Source organism: Humulus lupulus, chromosome 7 (genome assembly GCF_963169125.1).
Source record: "Humulus lupulus chromosome 7, drHumLupu1.1, whole genome shotgun sequence".
Taxonomy (NCBI): Eukaryota; Viridiplantae; Streptophyta; class Magnoliopsida; order Rosales; family Cannabaceae; genus Humulus; species Humulus lupulus.
Window position 1 is genome coordinate 67129090 of NC_084799.1, and position 23589 is coordinate 67152678.

General features: G+C 38.4%; 3 protein-coding genes across 3 annotated transcripts; 2 read left to right on the plus strand and 1 right to left on the minus strand.

Moving 5' to 3' along the window:
- Window positions 1-2882: 2882 nt before the first annotated feature.
- LOC133789695 (potassium transporter 2-like) lies at window positions 2883-3464 on the minus strand. Its single transcript, XM_062227471.1, has 2 exons — window positions 3266-3464; window positions 2883-3185 (listed from the first exon to the last, which is right to left on the minus strand). The coding sequence occupies exons 1-2, from the start codon at window positions 3327-3329 to the stop codon at window positions 2908-2910; spliced, it is 342 nt and encodes a 113-aa protein (XP_062083455.1). The 5' UTR covers window positions 3330-3464; the 3' UTR covers window positions 2883-2907.
- A 713-nt stretch (window positions 3465-4177) lies between these two features.
- LOC133791807 (G-type lectin S-receptor-like serine/threonine-protein kinase LECRK1) lies at window positions 4178-5715 on the plus strand. Its single transcript, XM_062229722.1, has 2 exons — window positions 4178-4615; window positions 5401-5715. The coding sequence occupies exons 1-2, from the start codon at window positions 4178-4180 to the stop codon at window positions 5713-5715; spliced, it is 753 nt and encodes a 250-aa protein (XP_062085706.1).
- Window positions 5716-5739: 24 nt separating this feature from the next.
- LOC133791808 (uncharacterized) lies at window positions 5740-6204 on the plus strand. The gene is made up of 2 exons (XM_062229723.1): window positions 5740-5942; window positions 6042-6204. Exons 1-2 carry the CDS (start codon window positions 5740-5742, stop codon window positions 6202-6204), a joined length of 366 nt encoding a protein of 121 aa, XP_062085707.1.
- Window positions 6205-23589: the final 17385 nt, after the last annotated feature.

The following is a 23589-nucleotide window of genomic DNA, read 5'->3' on the forward strand; positions in this document are numbered from 1 at the left end:
CAAAGAAGAAGAAGAAAGAAAAGAACAGAGCAGAAAGGACCATGATAGGAACCCAAATAGAAAGCTTTCTGCCTCAATTCAATATATGACATATCATATTTGACAACCACTGTCTTTTTACAGATTGAAACTTAGAATCAATAAAGAGATTGTCAAGCCCTTGGGGCTGGTTTTGGCAGTGGAGTAGAGTGGTGTCTAGCCAACACCTCATTCGAACCACGTATGTGTTTGTGTTCCTCTTTATGTTTCATTTCTTTTTTGATTTGATTCCTTGATTAAACCAGTTTTGTCTTTAAGATTGATTATTGATCAATTGTTTTCTGGTTTATGGTGTGTTTTTTGGTTTATGGTGTGTTGATTTTCACTACAATTTATCAAATATATATCATCACCACAATTTTGGTTATAGTTAATTGCACTTTTTACATGAATAATAAACTATTGTATTTAGACAGTTAAATGCACACAAACATAGATAACCTGAAACAAATTTCATTAAAAAAAATCAACAAAGAAAATCATGAAGAGCCGAACAAAAGCATAGCAATCAACCTTAAAAATGGCAAAAATATGGTATAAAGGGAAATGAAAAAGGACACCTGAGAGATAATTTGTTTTGTTGAATTCTAAGATTATTTGAATAACTTTTTTTATAGTTAGCTTTATAAATAGATCTCTTTTCTTTTCTCATTTTGAATATGCATATAATTAAATAATAACAATTACTTCTTTCATTAAGAAATCATCTCTCTTAGTTTCAGACCATCCTATTATTTCATATTCTATCAAATTTTTCCAGCAAAAGAAAAAAAAAACATAACACACCAATAGTCATTGGTGTTCAGAAACAGAGCATTTCATCAATGAAATAAACTTATTAGATAAGTTATGGATGTATAAATATAAAATATATATAAATTATGCATTGATTTTTTAACTAGTATTGTAAGCTACATAACACATATATGTAACACAAATACAAATTATGAACTAACAAATAGACTAAACAATTATTTTGATAGAAATAGAATACTTACCCCTTTTTTCAACTCATAAATGATTAATGCCATAACCTCGCAAGGAGACAGCAACTCCAAAGCATTGTCGAACAAAACAGATCATTGTGAATATTATTGGAAAGTTAATTTCATGACTTTTATTTAATTTGAACCTTTTTTTTATGAATATTTCATAGACTACTTGTCCCAAATTCTTGGTCTGCATTCTGTTTTGGTATTTTCAGAAACCAAACAAAATAAAATTCTTGACATAGATCATGATCAGCAATATACTTAGGAAAGTAAAATTAAATTGAGTGTGCCTCATCATGAAGATAGGAGATATTTTGTTTGTACAAGATACTTCTTTTGAATTAACTAGAGAACAAAATTATGTTGTACTTTTGACAATTCTCTCGGAATTTTTTTAAAGAAGTCGTCACATAAAAAAATGTTTATATTCTTTTATCAAAGTTATATTTCAAACGAGGATAAAGCCTTTTCTCTAATCATAAACCCTTCTTGCTGCTTTTCTTATATTTGTTTCATTGTCACTCATTGAGTGCTAGTTATTGTCATGAATTTTACTTTTTATTCCCTAAATCTAAATAACAAATTATTTGGTCTTTGACTTCCGAAATGACCAATTAAAAGAAATGATTGACTGGTGACTATCAAAGAAATATTCATCAAAAGCAGTGTCTTTATTTATTTAGAGGGATTATCAGGGACCTGAAACGGCTCTGTGATCAAGAAATGTAAAATAACAATTCTAAATTTGCTTTACTATTTTTCAGGAAAACTAGTAAAACTTATTCACTTATTCAATACCAACAACTACTGGTAGTCTTCTTATGAATAAATGGTTTGTATTAGAACTTTGTGATTAATTCTAAGTATTTATAATATAAAGGTCATGTAATATTGGTATACTAAAGGCTAAAACAAGCTTTTGGACCAACTTAAACCCTTACCTTTCCCTTACTTCTCCTTATTTATAAGAAAAATAAACAAAGATGAGAAGGTACATGTTTGTTTGTGGATATATATACATATTGTAACAAGTAAACAAATACATTTGCATAACTTTCTTGTACTATGTCAATCATTATGCAATACATTCCACTAGTAAAAAAACCTATATTTTTAAATCCATATACGAGTAAAAGAAAGACACAACAAACATTGTTAAAAAAAATCAGCTACTTATAAAAGACCATTGACCAATAATGAAGGAAATGATAGACTCTTTCTGTTAGCACTATAATACATTGTCAAGGTTTTAAGAGACTATATATAGAGAGTCATCATAAGCTAAAAAGAAGAAAGGAGCCTTTGGGTTTTAAAAATAGAGAAAGAATGACAAGTTGTACTATAACTATAGACCAGAAGTACATAACTATAGTGTACCAAACAATTAGATGTATGTATCTGACCATGAACAGTAGTAAATATGACACAATCCACAAAGAAAACAAACAAAGCAGATAGATTGCCATCACTAGTCAAAAGGCCCACATAATGCAAGATATGTCTAACAATATTAAACGAAGAATGCAATCAATGTCAGAGGAAACCAATGAAAGTATTAAATTTAAATCCTATAAAGATAGATGACAACTCACATTCTTTTAAAGCTTTTGAGATTCTCTCCTGTCTATGTTCTGAATGTGAAATTGGTAGGAATTACAAGGAAAAAAAACCTGTCAAGAACTGAAAAACACATTGTTTTGTAAAGGACTTCTGAACAGAATGGAATTTCTTCCTTTCTTTCTATTTCAGACTAAGGTTGTCTTACATTTGACTGAAGCCAATGTTCTTCTTAAACCTGTTGAAGCTGATAACACTGGAAATGTGGATAGAAAAAGAGAATAATTATTCAAACTGAAGAGCTCAAAGCATGTTCCTGCTAGAAATAATAAGACAAGATGATAAGGACTCTCAAACAAAAAAGAGGAGTAAGAACTCCATTGCTAATTGCTATGCAGGCACCGAACAAAGCCAAGAACAACATCAGATAATGGATGCTTTTGTGTTTGGCAATGGCTCTTCTTGCCCTGGATTCCACCTTGGTCTTAAAAGGACTTTCTTCCTCATACTGCATAACTTCCTTTGCACTTGTGTCACTTGGGAGCAAACCCACTTTGGCATGCCTGCATAAGATTGAGTACAAAGCAAAAGTACCACCTACAAGAATTTGTCCAAAGTTTAATCAATCCTAGCAGAACAGCTCTCAATAGTTACTTAAATGCAACACAATTAATTACCTTCTCCATCATCATCAGCTCTCAGTACTAAAAGGGCATATTTCAGCAACGAAATGATGGTCATAGTCCAGAAAATAAAGGAAAAAAGGCCATAAGCTGTCTCATCTGATACAAACTCTTTTTGATGAACTGTCCCAAACACATATAGAGGAGTTGAACTTAATTGACCATAGATGACTCCAAGGCATTGAAATGAAAAAAGAAGGGTATGCATCCATGTCTCAGTCTGCATATAATCACGTTAAGAAATTAGCTTAAAAAACTGATCATAACTTGCCTATTTACAACACCATATCACAACTCGAATCAGCCAAAGATAGCTGACTATGATCGAACACTTAACATTCTTATTGAATGTAAGACTCTTAGCTATGCAACTTGATTGGTTTTTAGAAAAATTGTAGTATTGAACATCAGATAAAAGCATATATCCACTGTAGCTAATTCTTAATTCAAGAACAAAGTAATTACAATTTTACAAAAAATTAAATGGTGGGTTACTAATAATCTTACTTTGTGTTTGAATTTGTGCAACAAGTTCGAGATTGATAGAACATTCATGCTCAATCAGATCTCTATTCTGTGAAGTTCTTTAGTGTTGAAAATACATTTTCTCACTATCAACCATATTAACATCTGTTTCAAAAATATGGGTACAAATTTTTTCTTTACTGTAATATAAACATATTCATATAACATGCTACTACATCTAACTTTGCAAACAATCATATAAAATAGTGTTTATATTATGATATTATGATAGCCAATAGTGTTTATTCAAATTAAATCAACTTTTATGATTGCAGTGAAACTTTCCAAGGTTATCTTGAAGTCTTAAAATTTTGGACAAGTTTTAAATGTATCCCTATTAATTCAACTTATCAAATCATTTGTATATATTTTTGGACGGCTATGATCTATGATTTTGGGCTGGCAAAGCTACTCATGCCAGACCAAACAAGAACTATGACAAGGGTAAGAGGGACAAGAGGGTACTTGGCCCCTGAATGGCAAAAGAACTTTCCAATCTCTGTTAAAATAGATGTTTATAGCTATGGGATAGTTATCTTGGAAATTATATGTTGCAGGTCCAATTTGGAAGTTAATGTGGAAGATACTGATGAGATTGTTCTAGCTTGCTGGGTTTACAAGTGCTTTTCCTCTATCGAGCTGGATAGGCTTATGATTGGTGAAGAAGTTGATAAGAAGACATTGGAGAACATGGTGAAGGCGGGTTTGTGGTGCATTCAAGATGATCCAACTCTTCGTCCATCAGTGAAAAGTGTGATGTTGATGTTAGAAGGGACTGAAATCTCTGTTCCTCCATGCCCAACTTATTCCCCCAATTTTGTGTGATTTGTATCAAAACAGATTGCTTCTAACGATGTCTCGTTTACGTGATTTGTATGTTCATTTCAAGGAGAAATTTTTAAAAATCTGTAATCTAAATACTAAAACAAAGTGATTATTGGTTGAGAAAAGATTATCAATATACATATATAGACCATAAACTTGGAACTAACTTGGTACAAGACCGTCGTAGACCCACCAGTCAAGCCACGCCGTAGACCCACCGCCGCAAGCACCGTCGCACCCACGAGTCGAGCCTCCTTGTCACATGACCTAAGCCGTGGGCCCCCATCACCTTGTTACAAACCTGCAAACAAACAGAGAGAAAGGAAGAAAGATTGAATGAGAGAGTAGCTCAGAGAGAAAGATAGAGCGAGAGAGAGTTACCGTTGAAGAATGATGTCGCCGCACTGTCCCTCTCCAAAGCTAGTTTCCGAGAGAAGCCCCTGCACCCTTCCATTCACCCGTCGACCATGTGAAAGAAATAGAGGCAGAAGGACAGAGAGAAAAGATATCGAGAGAGTGACCGGATGTATGAGAGAGGCGGAACGGCTAGGGTAGAGAGAGCTGAGAGGAAAAAGAGGGAGAGAGAGAGAGAGGGCGGCGCACCGTATGGAGTGACGAAGGAAGAAAGAGTGAAAAAATGTATGTGGCGGGCTCCCAAAAAAATTACCCCCTTTTTCATTAACTTTGCCACATATATAATATTTTGCATAACACTTTTTTATTAGTATTATATTCATGTGTTATAAAAGTGGGTATTTGGTGTAGTGTATGTCTCTAAGTGGGTTGAAGCCGCTTCCTATTTGACTAATGATTCCAAGGTGGTCATGAGGTTTTTACATAACCATATTTTCACTAGATTTGGCACCCCAAGGGCTATCATAAGCAATGAGGGAACCCATTTTGTGAACAAGGTGTTGGCTAGTTTATTGGCTAAGTATAGTGTGAAGCATAAGGTGGCTACGGCATACCATCCTCAAACCAATGGCCAAGCGGAATTGTCAAACAGAGAAATAAAGGGTGTGCTTGAAAAGGTGGTGAATCCGAATCACAAGGATTGGTCTAAGAGGTTGAATGATGCTTTATGGGCCTATTGAAAGACATTTAAAACTCCATTGGGGATGTCTTCTTATCGCCTAGTGTTTGGAAAAGCATGTCACTTGCCAGTAGAACTTGAACATAGAGCTTATTGGGCACTCCAACAACTCAATCTAGACTTGCAACTTGCGGAGGAGAAAAGAATGTTACAACTTGATGAGTTGGAAGAAATGCGGTTGTTTTCATATGAGAATGCAAAACTTTATCAGGAAAAGACCAAGATGTGGCATGACAAGCATATCCAACCCCGTTCATTTGAGGAAGGGCAGCAAGTTTTATTATTCAATTCTTGACTCAAGTTGTTTCCTGGGAAGCTCATGTCTAGGTGGTCTGGGTCGTTCACTATTACCATGGTGTATGCTCATGGGGCTGTGGAATTGAGAGGAAATGAAGGAGGTGAATTCAAAGTCAATGGGCAGAGGTTGAACCACTATTGGGGTGGTGAGGTTGAGCATAGCAAGACCTCGCTCACCTTAGTTGATCCTTGAAAAATCATGTTCTTGAGCTGCTGTGCTTAAAGTTACATTTGGAGAGCAGCTAAATTATACAATATAATATATAGTGTTTCATTTCTATTGTTCTTGTTTTTTTTCACCTCTTGCCTTCATTGTCTATGTTTTGGATTTGAATAAATTCAAGTATGGGGTGGCTGTGAGGATTCAGGTAGTTCCACGGGTCAATTGCAGTGTATTTGGACATGTTTCAGGTCGGGACTTGGTTATATTTATGGCTTGTTTGCGTATCATTTGATTTTGGAAGGTCTGGAAGTAATGTTGCAGCATTGGTGATAGGCAAAATTCTGGGAAATTTTAAGCTCCAAGACTTTTTAAGAAAATTTGGGAAAATTTAGAAATTACCCCCCTAATAAAAAATTATTTTGTTTACATATCCCTAGTTTCACCATCACTTCCAGCCACAACCCGAAACCCACCTCTCAGCCACGCCCAGCTCCGATCTCCCCCACCACTTGACCCAGCCACCACGAACCCACGACCGCGGCTCCCACCACCCCTCGCCGACCCAACCCAGTCGACCTACACACCCAGCCCCTCCCAGCCACCACGAACCCACAGCCGCGCTATCCCGTTGACCCACGAACCCAGTCACCACGGAACCCATAACCCACCTAATCTCATAACTTGAACCCCATCTCCATCTCTCTAGCCCACGTACCCAAACCCCCGGCCCCGACCTCCAAGCCATGACCCAGCCACCATGGAACCCACGAACCACCTAGCCTCGATGGACAGTGAAGCCCCACTCGAGCATCCACTCCTATCCTTGTTCATGTTTGTCCACCTCGAGAGACTCGCAGCCTCCAGCTTCACCATATATATTTCAGGGTACTCTCTTCTATTTTGGCTCACACTAGCCTTCTTAGTCGAATTTTTTGTGTAATTTTCATGGAGTTTGGTACTTTGAGCTGCTGATCTTCTGTTATACTATATTGTGATCTACTGTGAAGAATTTCTCTTTGTGGGGAGGAACTTATTTGAGTTGAGTTCTACTTAAGATTATCGGCTGGTTTATTATTGATTGGAACGTGGGGTTGAAATTTTGTGGCATTATTGGTAAAGTTCTAGAGCTATGGTGATAATTTCTTGGGGTTTTGTTGTGTTTCATTGTCGTTATCATGCCGAAAACTAAAGGTTCCAAGGCTGCCAAGGCTCGGCAGCCCAAGAAATTCCACTGTGATGAAGCTGAGCAACGCTTCCATGATTTATTTGCCACTAAACAGTTGATGTGTGAAAGAGGTTTTTAGGTTTCTAGCTCTAATTCAGAAGCCTTGCCAGATTATGTCGCCAATGTGATAGCTCAGACAAATTGGACAACTTTTTGTCAACAACAATCTAATCGATGAAGAAGTGGTTCGCGAGTTCTATGCTAATCTTATTTCATCAGACCAAGTGATTGTTATGGTGTGCGAACAGCTTGTCCCGTTCTCTGCTGTTACCATTAACCAACTATTCAGATTAGAAGATATGGAAGATGACTAGTCATCTCTGCTCCTGGCAGCAAGTGGAAAATTCTTCAAGAAGGAGCTCATAAGTGCAAGCATGGCGATTTAATCCTCGCTGCTGCGATGTGGTTCTATTTCATTCGGTACAGCTTCATGCCTACAACCCATACCACCCACTTGTTGTTCTCGCGCTCTCTGCTCCTTTACTATTTATTGGCTGGAAAAACAATCAATGTGGGGCGCATACTTGAGCAACAAATCAGGGAGCGCTCTCAGAAACGTGCTGGAGAGTCATTCTTGCCATGCTTGATCTCTAACTTATGTTTGGCAGCAGGGGTGCCCTTGTCTACTTCTGTTGGTCCCAGTCGCCGTAAAGACATTAGTCCTACTTGCATTCAGAAAATCCTTCATCTGAGTAGTCACTCTACTTCAGCTCCAGCCTCCTCTAGTTCAGCCCCTAGTGTTAGTCCATTGAACACTCAAGTGATGGACCTGCTGCATACAATCTATGCCAATCAGCAGGCCTATTGGAAGTATGCTAAGGTGCGAGATTAATCCTTTCGGGATGCGCTAGAGAGACAATTTCCTGACGCCTTGCGCACTTGGTTTCCGTTCCCCGAGTACATTCTGGTCCCTCATGAAGCATTTGGTAGTCAAGAGAGCGATGATTCTGATGAGGAAGATGCTGCGGGAAGCGACTAGTGTGGGAGGGAGTTTCTCTTTACTTTTTTTTGTTTATGCTCTTTATGTTATTTTGCTTTGTTTATTTTGATATTTGTTTTCAGCTTTTGTCTTGTTTATTGTTATTTTTGTTGTTAGTGTTTGGTAGCAATGAGGACATTGCTTTCCTCTAAGTTTGGGGGGGAGTGTGTTTGATTTGTTGTTATATGTTTTACTTTATGAATTTCTATGTGTGGTTTAAATGTAGTTTGTCTAGAGTCTAGGGTTGAATGGAATCAATGAATGTAGTGTTGTGCCTAAGTTTGGGGGTTGCTTGATGATATAAATTCAACTGAAAGAAAATGATGTAATGTGGTAACTTTTGTGTGTAAATGAGTTGTTAGTTCTTAAAGTTTTTGATGCTAACTGAATTTTAGTGAGAGTGTGAATTCCATTTAATGCACATATTCAACCATGAAAAATACAAATTCCTTATATAAGAACTAACATGCATGAAGGTTCAAGCTTTTAGAATTGCTTAATAATTCTCTTTAGGCAAAATCCTAGGAGGCTTAGCAATTTAGAAAGGATTTAGGCAATTTTGTTGGACTGTTTGAGCCTTTTGAGCCTACCCTATTGAAAATTATCCCTAGTTGAACCACTTTGAGCTTAATGGCCTAAACATTTTGTTGATGAACCGTGAAATTGAATAGCCCATCCCTTTGTGAACATCCATTGTTTTTCTTCTCTTCCAAACTGTAAGCTTAGCTTGTCTTGGATATAATCTTGATTAAGTTTGGGGGAGTAAAGGAGTATATTTATCTCTTGGGGTGTTCACAGTTAATATTCATACACATTTATATGCTCAAGTCCTTGTAGTTTTGATTTTGTTATTTTTATTTTAGTGTTATTTGTTGTTTTATTCATCGAAAAAAAGAGAAAAAAAAAAGAAAAAGAAAAGAAATATATATATCAGAAAAATTCAATATTCAGAAAAAAAAACCAAAAAAAAAGTTGTAAATAAATAAAAAATTTTATAGTTGCATTTGTAATTGTATTAGTTGAGCATATACTTTGTGTTCAAAGTAAAAAAAAAAAGCAGGACTTGTTGGGTGATTTTAAGGGCTCATTCTAATTGTGCATAGGGGTAAAAAGTGATGTGTTTATGGGGTCCAAGGCAAGCTAGGTTGAAGGTTTTAGCTTAAAAATATTTACCTCCATCCATACCTTTAGCCTAGCCAACATTACAACCTAAGAAATACCTATTGATCTAAATTGCTTAGCCAACTACATTAGTGGAGAGGGGTTATTAAGTCCAACATATGAGGGCATGAAGTGAACCTTAGGATTTTGGTTTAGCTTGATCTAGGGAATATGATTTGATTGGAAAGAATTATTCACACGCTCACGGGAATAGCATTCAAATCTTGATTTTGTTAGCATCTTAATACTTGTGGAATTTGGCTTGTCAGCGCATTGGAGTTATCATTTGCATAATAAATTTGAGAGCTTTGTCCCCCTACTTTGGCATGACCTTTGAAAGAATTGGTTCCATTTGTTTGTTGTGTCTTGTTCTATTGTTGTGTTTGCGTCCGTGTGAATTTTGTTTGTTTGTTGTGTTGTTTGGTTTGTGTTCTTAGGTTCATTAGTGTCATCACTCGGGACGAGCAATGAATTAAGTTTGGGGGTATGATAACTCTAGGATATAGAGTTATTTTACCATTGTTAAACTAAAATTTTGAGCAAAAATTGTGTCTCTCAAGTGATTTACAATTATTTTAAATGTAGTTTTTGTTAATTTGTTAATTAGAGCTATTAAATGTTAATGTTTGTAAATTGATGAAAAGAGGCTCATAAATGCTATGTTTTTTTTTTTGGAGTTTGAATGGAGAAATAAATGATCAGATTTCTACAGCATTTTCACAGAATTTTGGTCAGGCAGCATTAAGGAATTTCACATGTTTTGGTCTACCACCTCATAAATTATTGAGGCCTTTGTATTTCATTAATATGTATATTTTTTTTGGGCTGAAGGTTGTGCTGAAAAAAAAGGGCTTTTATTAATTGGTGGACCAAAAAGGTGGAGAAAGAGACAAAAAAGGGGCTTGCACGTGAATAGAGAGCCCTAGCTCATGTGACTAAGGGGACTATCATCATCTTCTCTTTTGGGTAAGAAGGAATAGACAGAAAAAAGGGGCAGCCGCCTGGTGCATGAAAAAAATACCCATTTTGGCAGCCATTAAAAGAAGAAAGAAGGAAGGAGAGAGGACCCTAAGGAAGAAGACAAAAAGAGAAGGGTTATTTGGGGGACACTCCATAATAGTCTTGGCTTTCTTCCCCTTCTCTCTTAGAACTTAATTCTTTCTTGCATTTTATTTTGATTTATGGACGATTATAAGTTGGGTTATTTTGTGTTTAAAGCTATGAACTAATTCTCTTAAAGTTAGGATAATTAAGAAACTTTGTTATGCAATTGTGGAACTTCGCTATTGATGTTTAATGCTAATTGAGGTTTATTCATTCAAGTAATTTTCATGCTTAATATTTCCTATTGCTTGATCACCTTTAGTAAATGATTGAAATAGTTGAGATTGCTGAAAAGGATTATACTTATTGGACAAAAGACTTGAATGGTGCAAGCTTAATTTCTTTGATTTTTATTTTTTGAGGGTAAAGACATATATCTTTGCCTTGCATAATCTAATAGAACTGGTGCTTGATATGAAACTCTTGAAATTAAATTGGCTTAGACATAAGTAATTTAATTAGAGAGTTGAACCCATTTGATTTCAATAGAAACTTATGGACTTGATTAAAATTCTTTATTAGTAAACTGTCAGTGTGCCGCAACATGTTCATGGCATTGTTTCCAGTAATTGCATAATAGGGGGAATTAATTATCCTAGCTTACCATTTCATTATCAACTACTTTTCATATTGCATCCCATAAATTTAGATTTTAAATTTAGCTGTTAGTTATTTTTAATTGCATATAAAAAAAAAATCAACTTCCAATTTAATTTGAGTTTAGTTCTTTATTTTTAATCATTTTGCTAGACTTTAATTCCACAATTTTAAGCTTAAAAACAATCCTTGTGGATACGATAGTGGGTTCTTATAACCTTATTACTTGTTGACAGTGTACACTTGCACTTAGTATCTATTTTGCACAACAGACAACGAGAGTCGGGAGTAGTTAGTTGACCTCTTCACCATTCCACAGTTCATGGCACGCTCAAAGGCAAATGCTACCAACAGAGCAAAACAAAAGCGTCCAAGTCTCCATGGATCGACCTTTTATGCTTCTGCTCGATTTAAGAAGGTAAATAAAAATATGTAGATAGTTTGAAATATTTTTAGTTATTTTAATAATAATTTCAATATTTAACTTATATTTTGTTACATTTTGTTTTCTAAATATGAATCTCTAGACTAACGAACTGCCCAACATTATTGATACGATCCATGACATGCACAATCATTCGACACATGGATGGGTGAAAATGAATGCTAAGGACGCATATATAAGTAACTTTCTATGTTTTGTATATATGTTTAATATTTAATTATATTATGTACTAATTGTCTTGTTTCTAAACTGCAAGATTCCTTGCAGCAAGAAGTCCAGACACAATCCCAATCTCAATATGAATCTTCAGCAGGAAGTGCCTCTTTCAATGAGACACAAGTCATCTCAAATGTACTTGATCAACGTCATGGCCACAACCGAGGTATTGGACGCAAGTTGAAGGGCACTGGTACATTTTCCTCAGGCACCACCAGATCCTCTTCACAATCAGAGACATCGCCATTTACATCCATAACAGTCGGCCCTCCAATGATACTAGTTGAGATTTTCCAGTCCATGGTTAAATACTTCAGTCAATACATTATGACCCAAAACAATCCAAATGCAACAATTTATGCAAGCTACAAATCCTAACATCCAAGCTCCACAATTTTAGCTTGTGAACTTGGACATGAATATGATACAGTCCATGATGGCAAACTTTCCAGGCTCGGGCCAATTTCCACAACACCAACCACAACAACCACAATAGCCCAACGATGATGATGACTTTTGGATTAATTTAAATGAAATTTATATTGGTTTTATTATTCTTATAAATTTATTAATAATTGTGTTGGATTTTTTCACATTTTGGAGACTATACTACTTATGTTTGTACTAAGTTGAACAATATTATTTATATCTTGATATCATAGTGATATTAAATATTATTTTATTAATAATAAATTGGTTTTATTATTCAATTAATATAATCAAGTAAATTTTTTTTTTAAAATTATATACCTGCAGCGACACCATGCTGCAGGTATATAAACTTGACACTCTACAATGATGACATATCGTCGCTGACGATGTTGCAGTCCATAGACCTACAGCGACGACATGTGGTCGCTGTAGGAGTTTTTGAAATTTATATTTTTCAATTTTTCAATCACCTACAGCAATGACATGGCATCACAATATCCCAATTCAACAAAAAAAAAAGGATTTCCTACTACAACCGACATGTCATTGCTGTAGTAAAGCCCTACTGCGATGACTGTGTTTTGTCGTTGTTGTAGGTCGCTATACATACGGACCTACATCGATGCCGTTTTGGTGACGACAAAAGTCGTCGTTGTAGACCCATTGTAACGTCCCAAATTTGCTAATAAGACTTAGTGCCTTTATTAGCATCCCAGGAGGGCATAAATGGATTAATATGTGAATTTAATTGAATATATGTGTGAATATGTGAAATATATGAGTATTATGATAATATGACTATTTTTTCATGCTTATGCACATTAAATGTGATTGTGGGTCTGTTTTGGTGAAAAATGGAATTTTCGTAATTTTGAACCACTCAGGGTATAAATGTAAATTATATGTGCTTTGTGAGTGAGACCATTATGTGGATATATTTGAGATGTGTGGCACGAGACGATCCTAGTGAGCAATTTGGCAGAAAAATCACATCAGGGATTAATACCTGGCTTGGGCTGAGCCTAGGGGTATTTTAGTAATTTGGTGAGTTACCGGGGATGTTAGAGTATGGGTTAAAGTTGGGGGAAAAATACTAGTGTTTGGAAGACTAGCGAGATTAATTAGGGGTTTTAAATGGAATTTGAGGTTTAGCGAGAAATGTGGAAAAATACTAAATTGCCCTTCAGGGCATTATAGAGCAAGGAAATAAGTAGGGACATTTTGGTATTTTCATTCCAAAGAGTGACTTAGTCACTAGATTGCTTCAGTAGAAGAAAACCCAAAACAAAACACCTCTCTCAGTCTATTCTTTCTCTCTTTCTCTCTCGTTAGCTCTCTCTCATAGCTTTGGTTTGGAACACTTGAATCTTTGAGTTTCGGGGCAAGGTTTGTTATGGATGGAAGCTTAGTGGGAAGTTGGAAGCATACAACTTAAAGAGGTAGCTAGGAAACTGTTTAATGAAAGGTAAATTCAAGTTTTAAAGTTCTGAGTTTTAGCTTCTTTTGAGTTTTAGAGTTTTCTTGGAATTTTGAGTTTGGATGATATTTTGTTAGGTTTATGGGCTAGGTTTTGTAGATTATGAGTTGCTGAAAGCACTTTTGTGGTCTAATTGTGTTAAAATCATGTTTGGGACGATTTGTGAGGAGTTTATAAATATGAAAGTGTTGGAAAATATGGGTTCATGGGGTTGCGTCGCGACACTGTTCTTGGACCGCCACAGCCAGCATGAACCCAGAGGCTGGGGCGGTTCTCTAAATTGCCTTGGCACCGTGGTGCTTTATGGGCTGCACTGCGACGCGTGTCCAGGGAAATGTCTTAGGGGCTCCCTGACTTGTAGAGGGCCTCAATGCTTGTGAGGGGCGTCATGGTTAAAATTGGGGATTTTTTTGGCCAAATAGGGTTTTTCAGTATGGGAATTCAAACCTAAAGGCTTGGGAAGGATTCTACTATCTTGTTTAGTAGAATTCGAGGTCTCGAAGGCTAGAAATCAATCTTGGAGCTTTTAGTTCATTTAGTTCTTGATGGTTATGCTTTATTGTATGGTGGCTAGGGGTACCGCAAGGCTGGGGAAGTAAAGGATCGTGCTTATTGTCGCCTTACCATATCGCAGAGGATTCGAGGTAAGAAAATTGTCTCTTACTCCAATTGTAGGGTGTGCACCCCAATGGTAGGTCACGAGAATGACTTTGTCATGAAACCATTTATAGTTGACTGTCTGTTGTGTTTGAGTTTATGCTTATATACTTGTTGGTAATGATTTTTGGTGGAGAGATCGTTAACAACATTACGTGTGTAATGTATGCCGTAGTGGCGGGGCCATAATGCAGATACGAAATTTTCCATAGTGGTAAGGCCATTATGATGATGGAATGTCCATCTACTCGATATGAGTCGTATGTTGTTTGGAAAATCTTTGTGAACCCATTGTGATTATAGAGTATGCAATATATGTTAATGTTTATGTAGACATTTGTTTGATTCATTTGGGTTTTCTTACTGGGCCTTGGCTCATGGATGCTTTGTGGTGCAAGTAAGGGCAAAGGGATGCTGGACGAGCCATGAGTTGGAGAGCTATAGGGGCGTTGCGTACATACTCAGCCTGCTAACCTGCCACATTCGAGATATTTTGGGGAACAAGAGTCTTTAGTTGAAAATTTTCCGAATGACTCGCTTTAACACTCGGTGTAACGGTTCTGACTATTTAGGGCGTTAAAAATTGGTATTCGAGCTGCCAAGGTTTATTAGTTCCTTGGTACACTCGCCACTAAAGATAAGCTCGACTCAGGATTTGGTAACTAATGATATGATTATGTGCATAATTGTTTAAATGAAATATATATGCCTTATTTGCATGCTTGATTAGGGACCATGAGCTCTACTGATAGAGCCTATCCCTTGACTGCAAGGTGAATATGAGAATGTATGCTTGTCAAATTATTGATGCATGTGGAATGTCAAGTAGCATGATGTTTGTGAATGTTTTCTAATTACTCGATTATGAACTTTGGGTAGTTGTGGAATTTTTTTATCATTGCCTGATGAGCCGAGTCGTTGAATGCAGTTATACTTGGGGACTTATGCCTCCAAGGCGATCAAATAGACTAGTCGGCATTGAAATCCGGGCTAGAGATGATAACTAGAGTCAAGACCCTTCATAAGCTAATGAGAACTGGAAACAGATGTTTTCTGAAATGCATGCCAGACAGTAGAGACAGGAAGAAGAAATTCATCAGTTAAGACAGCAACAGGTTCCAGCAGGGAACACTGCACCACTAGTACCACCAACTACCCTAGTATAAGTTGTACAATAGTAGCTCGAAGTATCGAACAGATGGGAAACATTATATGAGCGGTTCAGGAAGCAACACCCTTGTACTTTTGAGGGAGGGCAAACCCACTGCGAGCTGAGCAGTGGAGGAGCATGACCACCTCCAACTTGGAATTTATGAGGATGGTGGGTAATGATAGGGTGGCCTGTGCCACTTATATGTTTCAGGAAGATGCCCGTATCTGGTGGGAAGTTGTATCTCATACCCAGAATGTTGCTGCATTGAGTTGGGATGAGTTATGGAATTTTTTCAACAAGAAGTATTAAAATGACGCAGTTCGAGCTGCGAAGGAAGATGAGTTCACTAGGCTGGTTTAGGGCAACATGACTGTGACTGAGTATGCCCTGAAGTTTGACAAGTTGGCCAAGTTTTCTTCTGACTTGGTGCCAACCGATGCTGCCAGGAGAGACAGAATTGTTCGGGGATTAAACCCCACGATAGCACGAGATGTTAGGATAATTTCAGTGCTTGAGGTTACCATATATGCTCTGGAAGTTGAGAAGGCCCTTACTGCTGAGGGTACAGAGGGTAGGATTTGGCGCGAGAGCTCCACGAGACATGATGCTAGAAGGATGGTACCTCCATTTATTGATTCTGGTAGGGGCGGAGGCCCTAGTGGCCAGAAAAGGAAGACCCCTAATAGTTCTACTACTCTTGGTCCTAATATGAGGGGTTGGGGTACTCATAGTAGCTGCCAAGGTGGCAATGAGGTCTGGAGGAGCTATCTAGTGTGCACCAGGTGCCGGAGATGTCATGTGGGAGAATGTCGTGCTAAGGCATGCTTCCTGTTGACGCTGTTTTTCATCAACTTAAAAAGGAGAGCAAGTAAACTAGAATATATTAGAGGAAATAAAAGAAGAAGAAAACAGGAGGATTTTACGTGGTTCATCAGTTAAATATGCCTAGTCCACGATTCTGTGTTATTAGCACTTGGAAATTTTTTGGTAGCTTTCTAGAAGCAATTGTACATAATTTTTCCCTCAAGATCTCATAATTTCGGTCCTCTACAAATGGAGTTTCCTTCTCTATTATAGAGAAGGTTTCAAAATTCGTTCCCACATATTTCGGGAAAATATTCTATAAATCAAATAATATAATGCTATTTAATGCATTATTTCCTACGTACATGGAAACATCCCATAAAATGTCGGATTGGATAACAAATTAAATAATATCCCTTAAATATTGGGATTTTATAACAATAAATACATTCATATGTAACTGATTAGCTCAGATACGAAGTCAATTACATTTCTGAGACTTTTTGTCAATCAGGAGCTCGTCATCTAACTTCGCCTATGCTCAGAACAATTAAGCATTGACGAAGTCATCACATTTGAGCTTACACTTCCCGAGCTCGAACCATCTCGTCTGAAGGCAAGAGATGTATCAGGAAAATATATATAAGTGTCAAACCATGGCTATTGCGAGCTCAGAACATACTCGAGCTACACATCCTTGAGCTTTCAAGGTCGGTATTTACAGTAAAGCAGTCTGACTAAAGGATCATATGACGACCATGCATATTTTGAGCTTACACCTAACGATCCTAGATTTCGGGATCATAACTTCTCATGTTTGAAACCTAGGTGTAACATTTTGTCCCCTCAAAATTATCAGTTCGAATCCTATGAGAAGGAAACTTTTGAACTGTCCTCCTTGGAATCTATACCATTAAGCGTACTCAAGTGTGGACACGCGTCAGTCAGGGATTGATTAATCAGAGTACTTGAGTGCTCTGGTACCTTACCCACGTTTATTCATCTGCCGCCATTACTTCATTTATACCTGACCTTCAGATCAGATACGAAATCTGATCAATGGTTCAGATTAGCCCGACCATTAGTCTCCTTTTGAGATTTACGCATATATAGTCTCTCATCTTCTCCTTCTTCACCTTTATCTTCAAGCTTTCAGAGAGAAAAATAAAAACCAGAACCCACACATTGCCTTGTCTTTGTATGTTCTCTAAACCAAGAAAGCAAAACAATCCTGGCCTGTTCGACTCTATGAGCTCATTCTTGCAACCACTCCTCTGGTCGTCGATTTCATTGTATCCGCAAGCTTCAGTGTGTAAGTCTCTGTTCTTGACCCCATATGTTCATATTATATTATATATATATATTTCAAGTATTCTTGCATTTCTATTGCACTGTAGGCACATTTACTAGTTTAGTACTAGAAAGTTTTTAGCCAATATTGTGTATATTTTAGGTTCTTCTGATACTATGGGTTTCAAACCAAGATTTTGCGTAGAGGATGCAAACATGGCTTTTTCCACTGTTGTTATTTAAATCATGGGTACCATATCGTGTAAACCAAGAAATGGGGTATGGAATTATGGTTTTTAAATTGCACGTTTCCCAAAATTATCACCTTTGTGAGTAACCGCCAACTTTTTCCCTGAAAATCTGGGATTCTCTAAAATAAATACATTCCCCCCCGCCCCTCGCGTTAAATACACGCTCGAAGCCTGATTCTTTCAATAGCTCAGGTTTCTTCTGAGTTCGATCCCATTCTTTCAATCGAGCTTATTCCATGGTTTCGAGCATTCGAGCTCGAACTATCTTAAATTTTATATTTTATTTCTTGTATGCCTGGCCCTCACCCTTTTCATTCTTGCTAGATGTCGCTGAACTTTGAAAAACGGTGGGGGTCAGTACTCGCAATTCCTTTTTCTCCGACAACTCCGACCCCTGAATCTCCCTTCACTCAAAATCAGTGGCTAATTCGCGAGCACAAAGTAAGGTGTGAGCAAGAAGATATTCGAGCTCACTTCCAGCGTCAAATTGACGAGGTCGAGGAGAAGAAAAGGAGGAAACTTCGAGTCGCAATCTATCCAGACCCAAACCCCGAGCTTAGATCGATCCCTCTTGACCCTAAGCTTAAAGTAACGGTTGCCTTCAAGTCGGGTGATCTTGCATTCTCGCTGATGGAGGAGTCATCAAGTCGTCCATCCACCTCATAGCCGACCACCATTCCTACCTCAAGGGGGGATTTTTTCAAGGCCGAGCATTATTGGAGTTCGATTTCTTCGTTAGGGAAAATCACCAACATCCTAGCTCGCCATGGCCCAGGTTTTTCAGGCTTGCTGAGGTGTCGAGCACCTACCTCAAACGAACGGAGCTACTACGCCCCGAGAGATGGCCGTCCCGACAACAAGCTGAAGCTCGTAGCTTGGAGCCACGAGCATATGAAGGCAGGGGCCTTATTGCCCTTGAAGTCCTTTTTCAAGGAATTTCTGGATTTTTTTGGGCTCGCGCTCTTCCAGCTCCAGACTAACTCATATAAGGTCTTGTCAGCCCTAAGGTTGCTATACAACGAACTGAAGTGGGAAGGACCTTCGCCAAGATAGATCCTGTATCTCTTTTGTCTAAAAAGCAACCCCTCCCGAGCCTGGGGAGGAGATGGCTTCTACTATCTATCGAGCTATCCCAAGGAGATGAAGATCTTCGAGGACATGCCCAACCATCCTCTTAACTTTAAGTTGGCGTTCTTTTGGACAGACGGACTGGCTCCTTCAAAGTTTTATTCATTCAGACGAATCCATATGTATATTATTCCATTTCCTTTCATGCTTGATTTTTGCTTAGGCTTGCACTAATTAGAATGTATTCGACTCTTCAGCCAACTATCACCCTCCTACTCCTACGGGCGCAATGAAGGGGCACAGAGAAGCTCTGCTACAGCTTCCATACGGTAGGTGCACCCTGTCTTATATTCTTCATGAAGATAAGCTTTGAGCCTGCGGTCTTCTGGAGCAGGACCAGTCAACAAACGATACTGCCTACTGGAAGTACACCAAGTGGGAGCATGTGCCACTCCCCACTGATAAGCTTCCTCTGAGGCGAAGCTCGAAAGAACGATCCCTAGCTCACCGTCACAGGAGTCCGTGCTCGGGGAACAATGCCAATGACGAGGCCTCGAGCTCGAGTGACAGAGGTAAGGTCATTCTCAGCTCAGCCTTGTGGTCTCCTTCCATTCTTAGACATAGACCCGACAACCTGATCTTATTCTTAGATGATAGGGATAACTTTTATGTATGTTCTTGGGTAGATGATAGGGTCCATAGGTGCCATAGTTGGCTGGGAAATACCAAACCATGTATAGTCTGAATGAAGTTTGGGATGGGGTAGCCATTCAATACGGGACAAATGACTACAGGGACTTTTCGAAGTTGACTTCCACGTATAGGGAAGGGACTCCCCCAGCGTCCTCTGAATATAGGGGAATTTCTAGGTCACCGAGCACGAACTCGGGGGAGAGTTCCAGTTAGTTTTCTTGTCACTTGTCTTTATTTCCTTTAATTGTCTGCCTTACGCTTACTTTAGAATTTTTTAAGTTCATTTTCTAATGTGTTTTGATTATGCAGTCACTATGGACTCTGACCTCGAGAATATGCTCAACAGCTGTCCGGGAGCCAAGCAGAGCAAACGCCTTGAGAGCCTCACAAAAAACTGGCCAGCCCGCCAAAATCCCTAAAAGGATCAAGGTAACTCCTCCTCCTCCAGCTTCTCTTATTGCGAGCCCAGTTGCAACCTCCACTCCCCAGGTCAACATTCCTGCGGCAGATGCTCCTTCTCTGCCTCCTGCTGTCCAGATCCTTCCAACGATCGCCCCAGCTCCAAAGAAACCAGCTCCCACTCGGGAGCACCTGTTGTCAATTTCTACTCATTTTGATGTGTATGTTATTGACAACGTTTCCGGGACTCACTGAGCCACTCTCGTCTTGGACATCCTGTCTCGAGTGGGCCAAAGCTTCAACAGTCTTGGGGCTTCTCAATGGTAGTTCCTGGTCAACGCTCGGGACTCCAATGTCCTTTATGCCAAGAGTACTGAGATCATTTCCTTTGTAATTTCTCTTACTACGTTATTTATTGTAATTTTACTTAGAGTATGTTCTAACTTGATTTGTTTGCGTGTTAGGCTCTCGCTGCAGTTACTCAGCTAAATTATAAGCTGAACAACGAGGTTCATGCGAGCATGTCCTATGCCTACGAGTCGAACGGTCTCCAGCTTAAGCTCGCTGACGAGTTCAAAGCTGCAAAGTCGAAGTTGGAGGCTGAGCTCAAAGAGAAAAGCTCTAGGGTCGAGGAACTTGAGAAGCTGAACGTCAAGCTCAAAGAGAAGAGCTTTAAGGCTGAGGAGCTTGAGAAGCTGAACGCCAAGCTCGAGGAGGAGAAAAAGGCAACCTTTGAGATAACGGAGGGTGAAAAGGCTTGCCTCCTCGATGAGTTTAAGTAGAGGAAGGATTGGGCAGTTGACATGGCCATGTACAGGATTTGGGCAAACAACGTTGATCTCGACACGAGCTTCTTGGGCACTTTTGAGGATGAGCTTTTGGCCAAATGGCAGGTTCGGCTAGAGGTGGAGAAAGCTGAGAAGGCTAAGGAGGGGTCAAGTGCTGTCAAGGGGGATGCTCCTGCTTCCTAGATCTCGATCACGGGCTGCGTCCCATTTAAAGAATTTTTATAATAGTTTAGGGCCTTTTGTTTTTCATGCTCTTGGGGCAAAAACAATTTACAGCTCATAAAAGAGCTATTTACATTTCATATTTTTAATACCATGTTCGACTTTTACTTTAATATTTTTGCTTTACATTTCTCAGCTCGAAATATTTTAAGCAATTTACATTAGATTTTTGCCTTCATGTTTATTCATACAAACATATGTTGGATTTAAGCTCGAGTTTCAATGCATTCACGAATAGTTTGCTTGATATATCCATATCCAATCTCGTTATTTGTCAAGGTCAGATCTTACTTTGACCACGCACTTGGAAGTACTTAAGTGATATGTAAGCTAAGTAGTTAAGTTGTATCTTGCTTTTTAGTCACTTTTCCTCTTCCTTGGACAGTTCCTTGAGGTTATGAGGTTGAAACTTTTCTTGCAAAATACTCCAGCCGCGGTATCAACTTAGCTCGTAGTAGGTTTATCTTTTTCCCACTTGTGTCGATCAATTTTAGCCGTTTTGTTCCAAACATATTTAGGTTGTGTCTGGTTTGTAATCCATACACTTATATATTTTCGATCTAGTTATGTCCAGATCGCACTAGTTCGCGTATCTAGTCATATCCAAACACTTTATTTTTAATAATCTGGTTTCGTCCAAATTATCTTAGCTCGCGCATCTGGTTATATCCAGACACTTATTTTTAATAACCTGGTTTCGTCAAAATTATCTTAGCTCGCGCATCTGGTTATATCCAAACACTTATTTCTAGAATACACTTTTAACTTCTATGTTGGGTTAACGGTCTGGACATTTGTTAGTTTTTGTGTATGTTATATTGGAGTTATTTATTTTTTTCAAACTTATGGTATCTATACCACTAATGCCCCCTTAATATCCTATGAGTGAGATCATAGGTTATTAAATTAAGAGAGTTTGCAAAAAATACAATATATTGAAACAAAAATGACTTTTAATCAAAATAGAACACTTTATTAACAAAAACATTGTAAAGATAGACAAGCATGGTTACACGAGACATCATTCCTACACTATTGATAGTAAGGTCATAGATGTTCGCCATTCCAAGCTCGTGGTACCAATTCTCTGTTTGATCTTGCCAATTTATAGATGCCGGGTCGGATAACTGACTCGATTTTGTAAGGTCCTTCCCACCTAGGCCCAAGTACACCGGCAGCCGGGTCCCTCATAGCTAGGAACACACGTCTTAACACTAAGTCTCCCAATCCAAACTTCCTGTCCTGAACTTTTTTATTGAAATATCGGGTAGCTCGCTATTGATATAATGCATTCCTCAATTGAGCTTCATCTTGCCTTTCTTCAATAAGGTCCAGACTTACTTCGAGATGGGATTGGTTCAAGGCTTGATCATAAGCATGACTTCGAATAATGGGTATTTCGACCTCGATTGGTAGCATTGCGTCGCATCCATATGCCAGGGAAAAAGGGGTATGTCCTGTTGAAGTGCGAGTTGTAGTTCGATATGCTCACAAAACATGGGGCAAATCCTCGGGCATTTTCCCTTCGCTTCTTCCAACTTCTTTTTCATAGAACTCTTGACAGTCTTATTTACTACTTCAACTTGGCCATTTTCTTGGGGATGGGCAACGAAGGAGAAGCTTTTTATTATTCCATTTTTTTTCCACAAAAATGGGTGAATAATTCATTGTCGAATTGAGTATCGTTATCTGATACTATTTTCCTTGGCATTCCATATCTATAGATGATGATCTTTACCACAAAGTCCACGACTTTTTTTGATGTAATTGTTGCCAGAGGTTCGGCCTCGGTCCATTTTGTAAAGTAATCGACTACGACCACTGCATACTTTACTCCACCTTTGCCGGTCGGCAACGAACCTATGAGATCGATTCCCCACATCGCAAATGGCCATGGGGAAGTCATCATGGTTAGCTATGATGGAGGAGCTCGCGGAATCGTAGCGAAACGCTGGCATTTATAACATTTCTTTACATACTCGAATGCATCTGCTTTGATAGTGGGCCAAAAGTATCCTTGTCTTATAATTTTCTTTGATAGGCTATGTCCCCCAGTATGGTCTCCACAAAATCCTTCATGAATTTCTTCTAGGATTTTCTTTGCCTCGGGTGGAGTCACACATCAAAGTAATGGTATAGAATATCCTCTCTGGTATAACCTTCCTTCCACAATAGTGTATCTTGGAATCTGATACATCAATTTTTGAGCCTTGTTCCGTTCTTGCTGGAGAATGCCGATTTTGAGGTAATCTACTATTGGGGTCATCCAGGTTGGTTCGGAGTCAACCGTAAATACATCTTCCTCTTCAGGCTCACTGATACTGGGAGTCGACAGGTGCTCTATTGGTACTACATTTAGCTTTTTGACTTCGCTGGACATGGCGAGGCTGGCTAGAGCGTCTGCATTTGAATTATGCTCTCGGGGAACCTGCTCTATGGCATAGAACTAGAAAT

Bases quoted from the DNA above. Each gene is read 5' to 3' on its own strand.
- LOC133789695 (XM_062227471.1), bottom strand. From the start codon at position 3,329: ATGACCATCATTTCGTTGCTGAAATATGCCCTTTTAGTACTGAGAGCT. The intron at 3,186-3,265 runs GTAATTAATTGT...AAATTCTTGTAG, and splicing joins AGCTGATGATGATGGAGAAG to GTGGTACTTTTGCTTTGTAC.
- LOC133791807 (XM_062229722.1), top strand. From the start codon at position 4,178: ATGATCTATGATTTTGGGCTGGCAAAGCTACTCATGCCAGACCAAACA. The intron at 4,616-5,400 runs GTGTGATTTGTA...TATGTCTCTAAG, and splicing joins CAACTTATTCCCCCAATTTT to TGGGTTGAAGCCGCTTCCTA.
- LOC133791808 (XM_062229723.1), top strand. From the start codon at position 5,740: ATGTCTTCTTATCGCCTAGTGTTTGGAAAAGCATGTCACTTGCCAGTA. The intron at 5,943-6,041 runs GCATGACAAGCA...GCTCATGTCTAG, and splicing joins CAGGAAAAGACCAAGATGTG to GTGGTCTGGGTCGTTCACTA.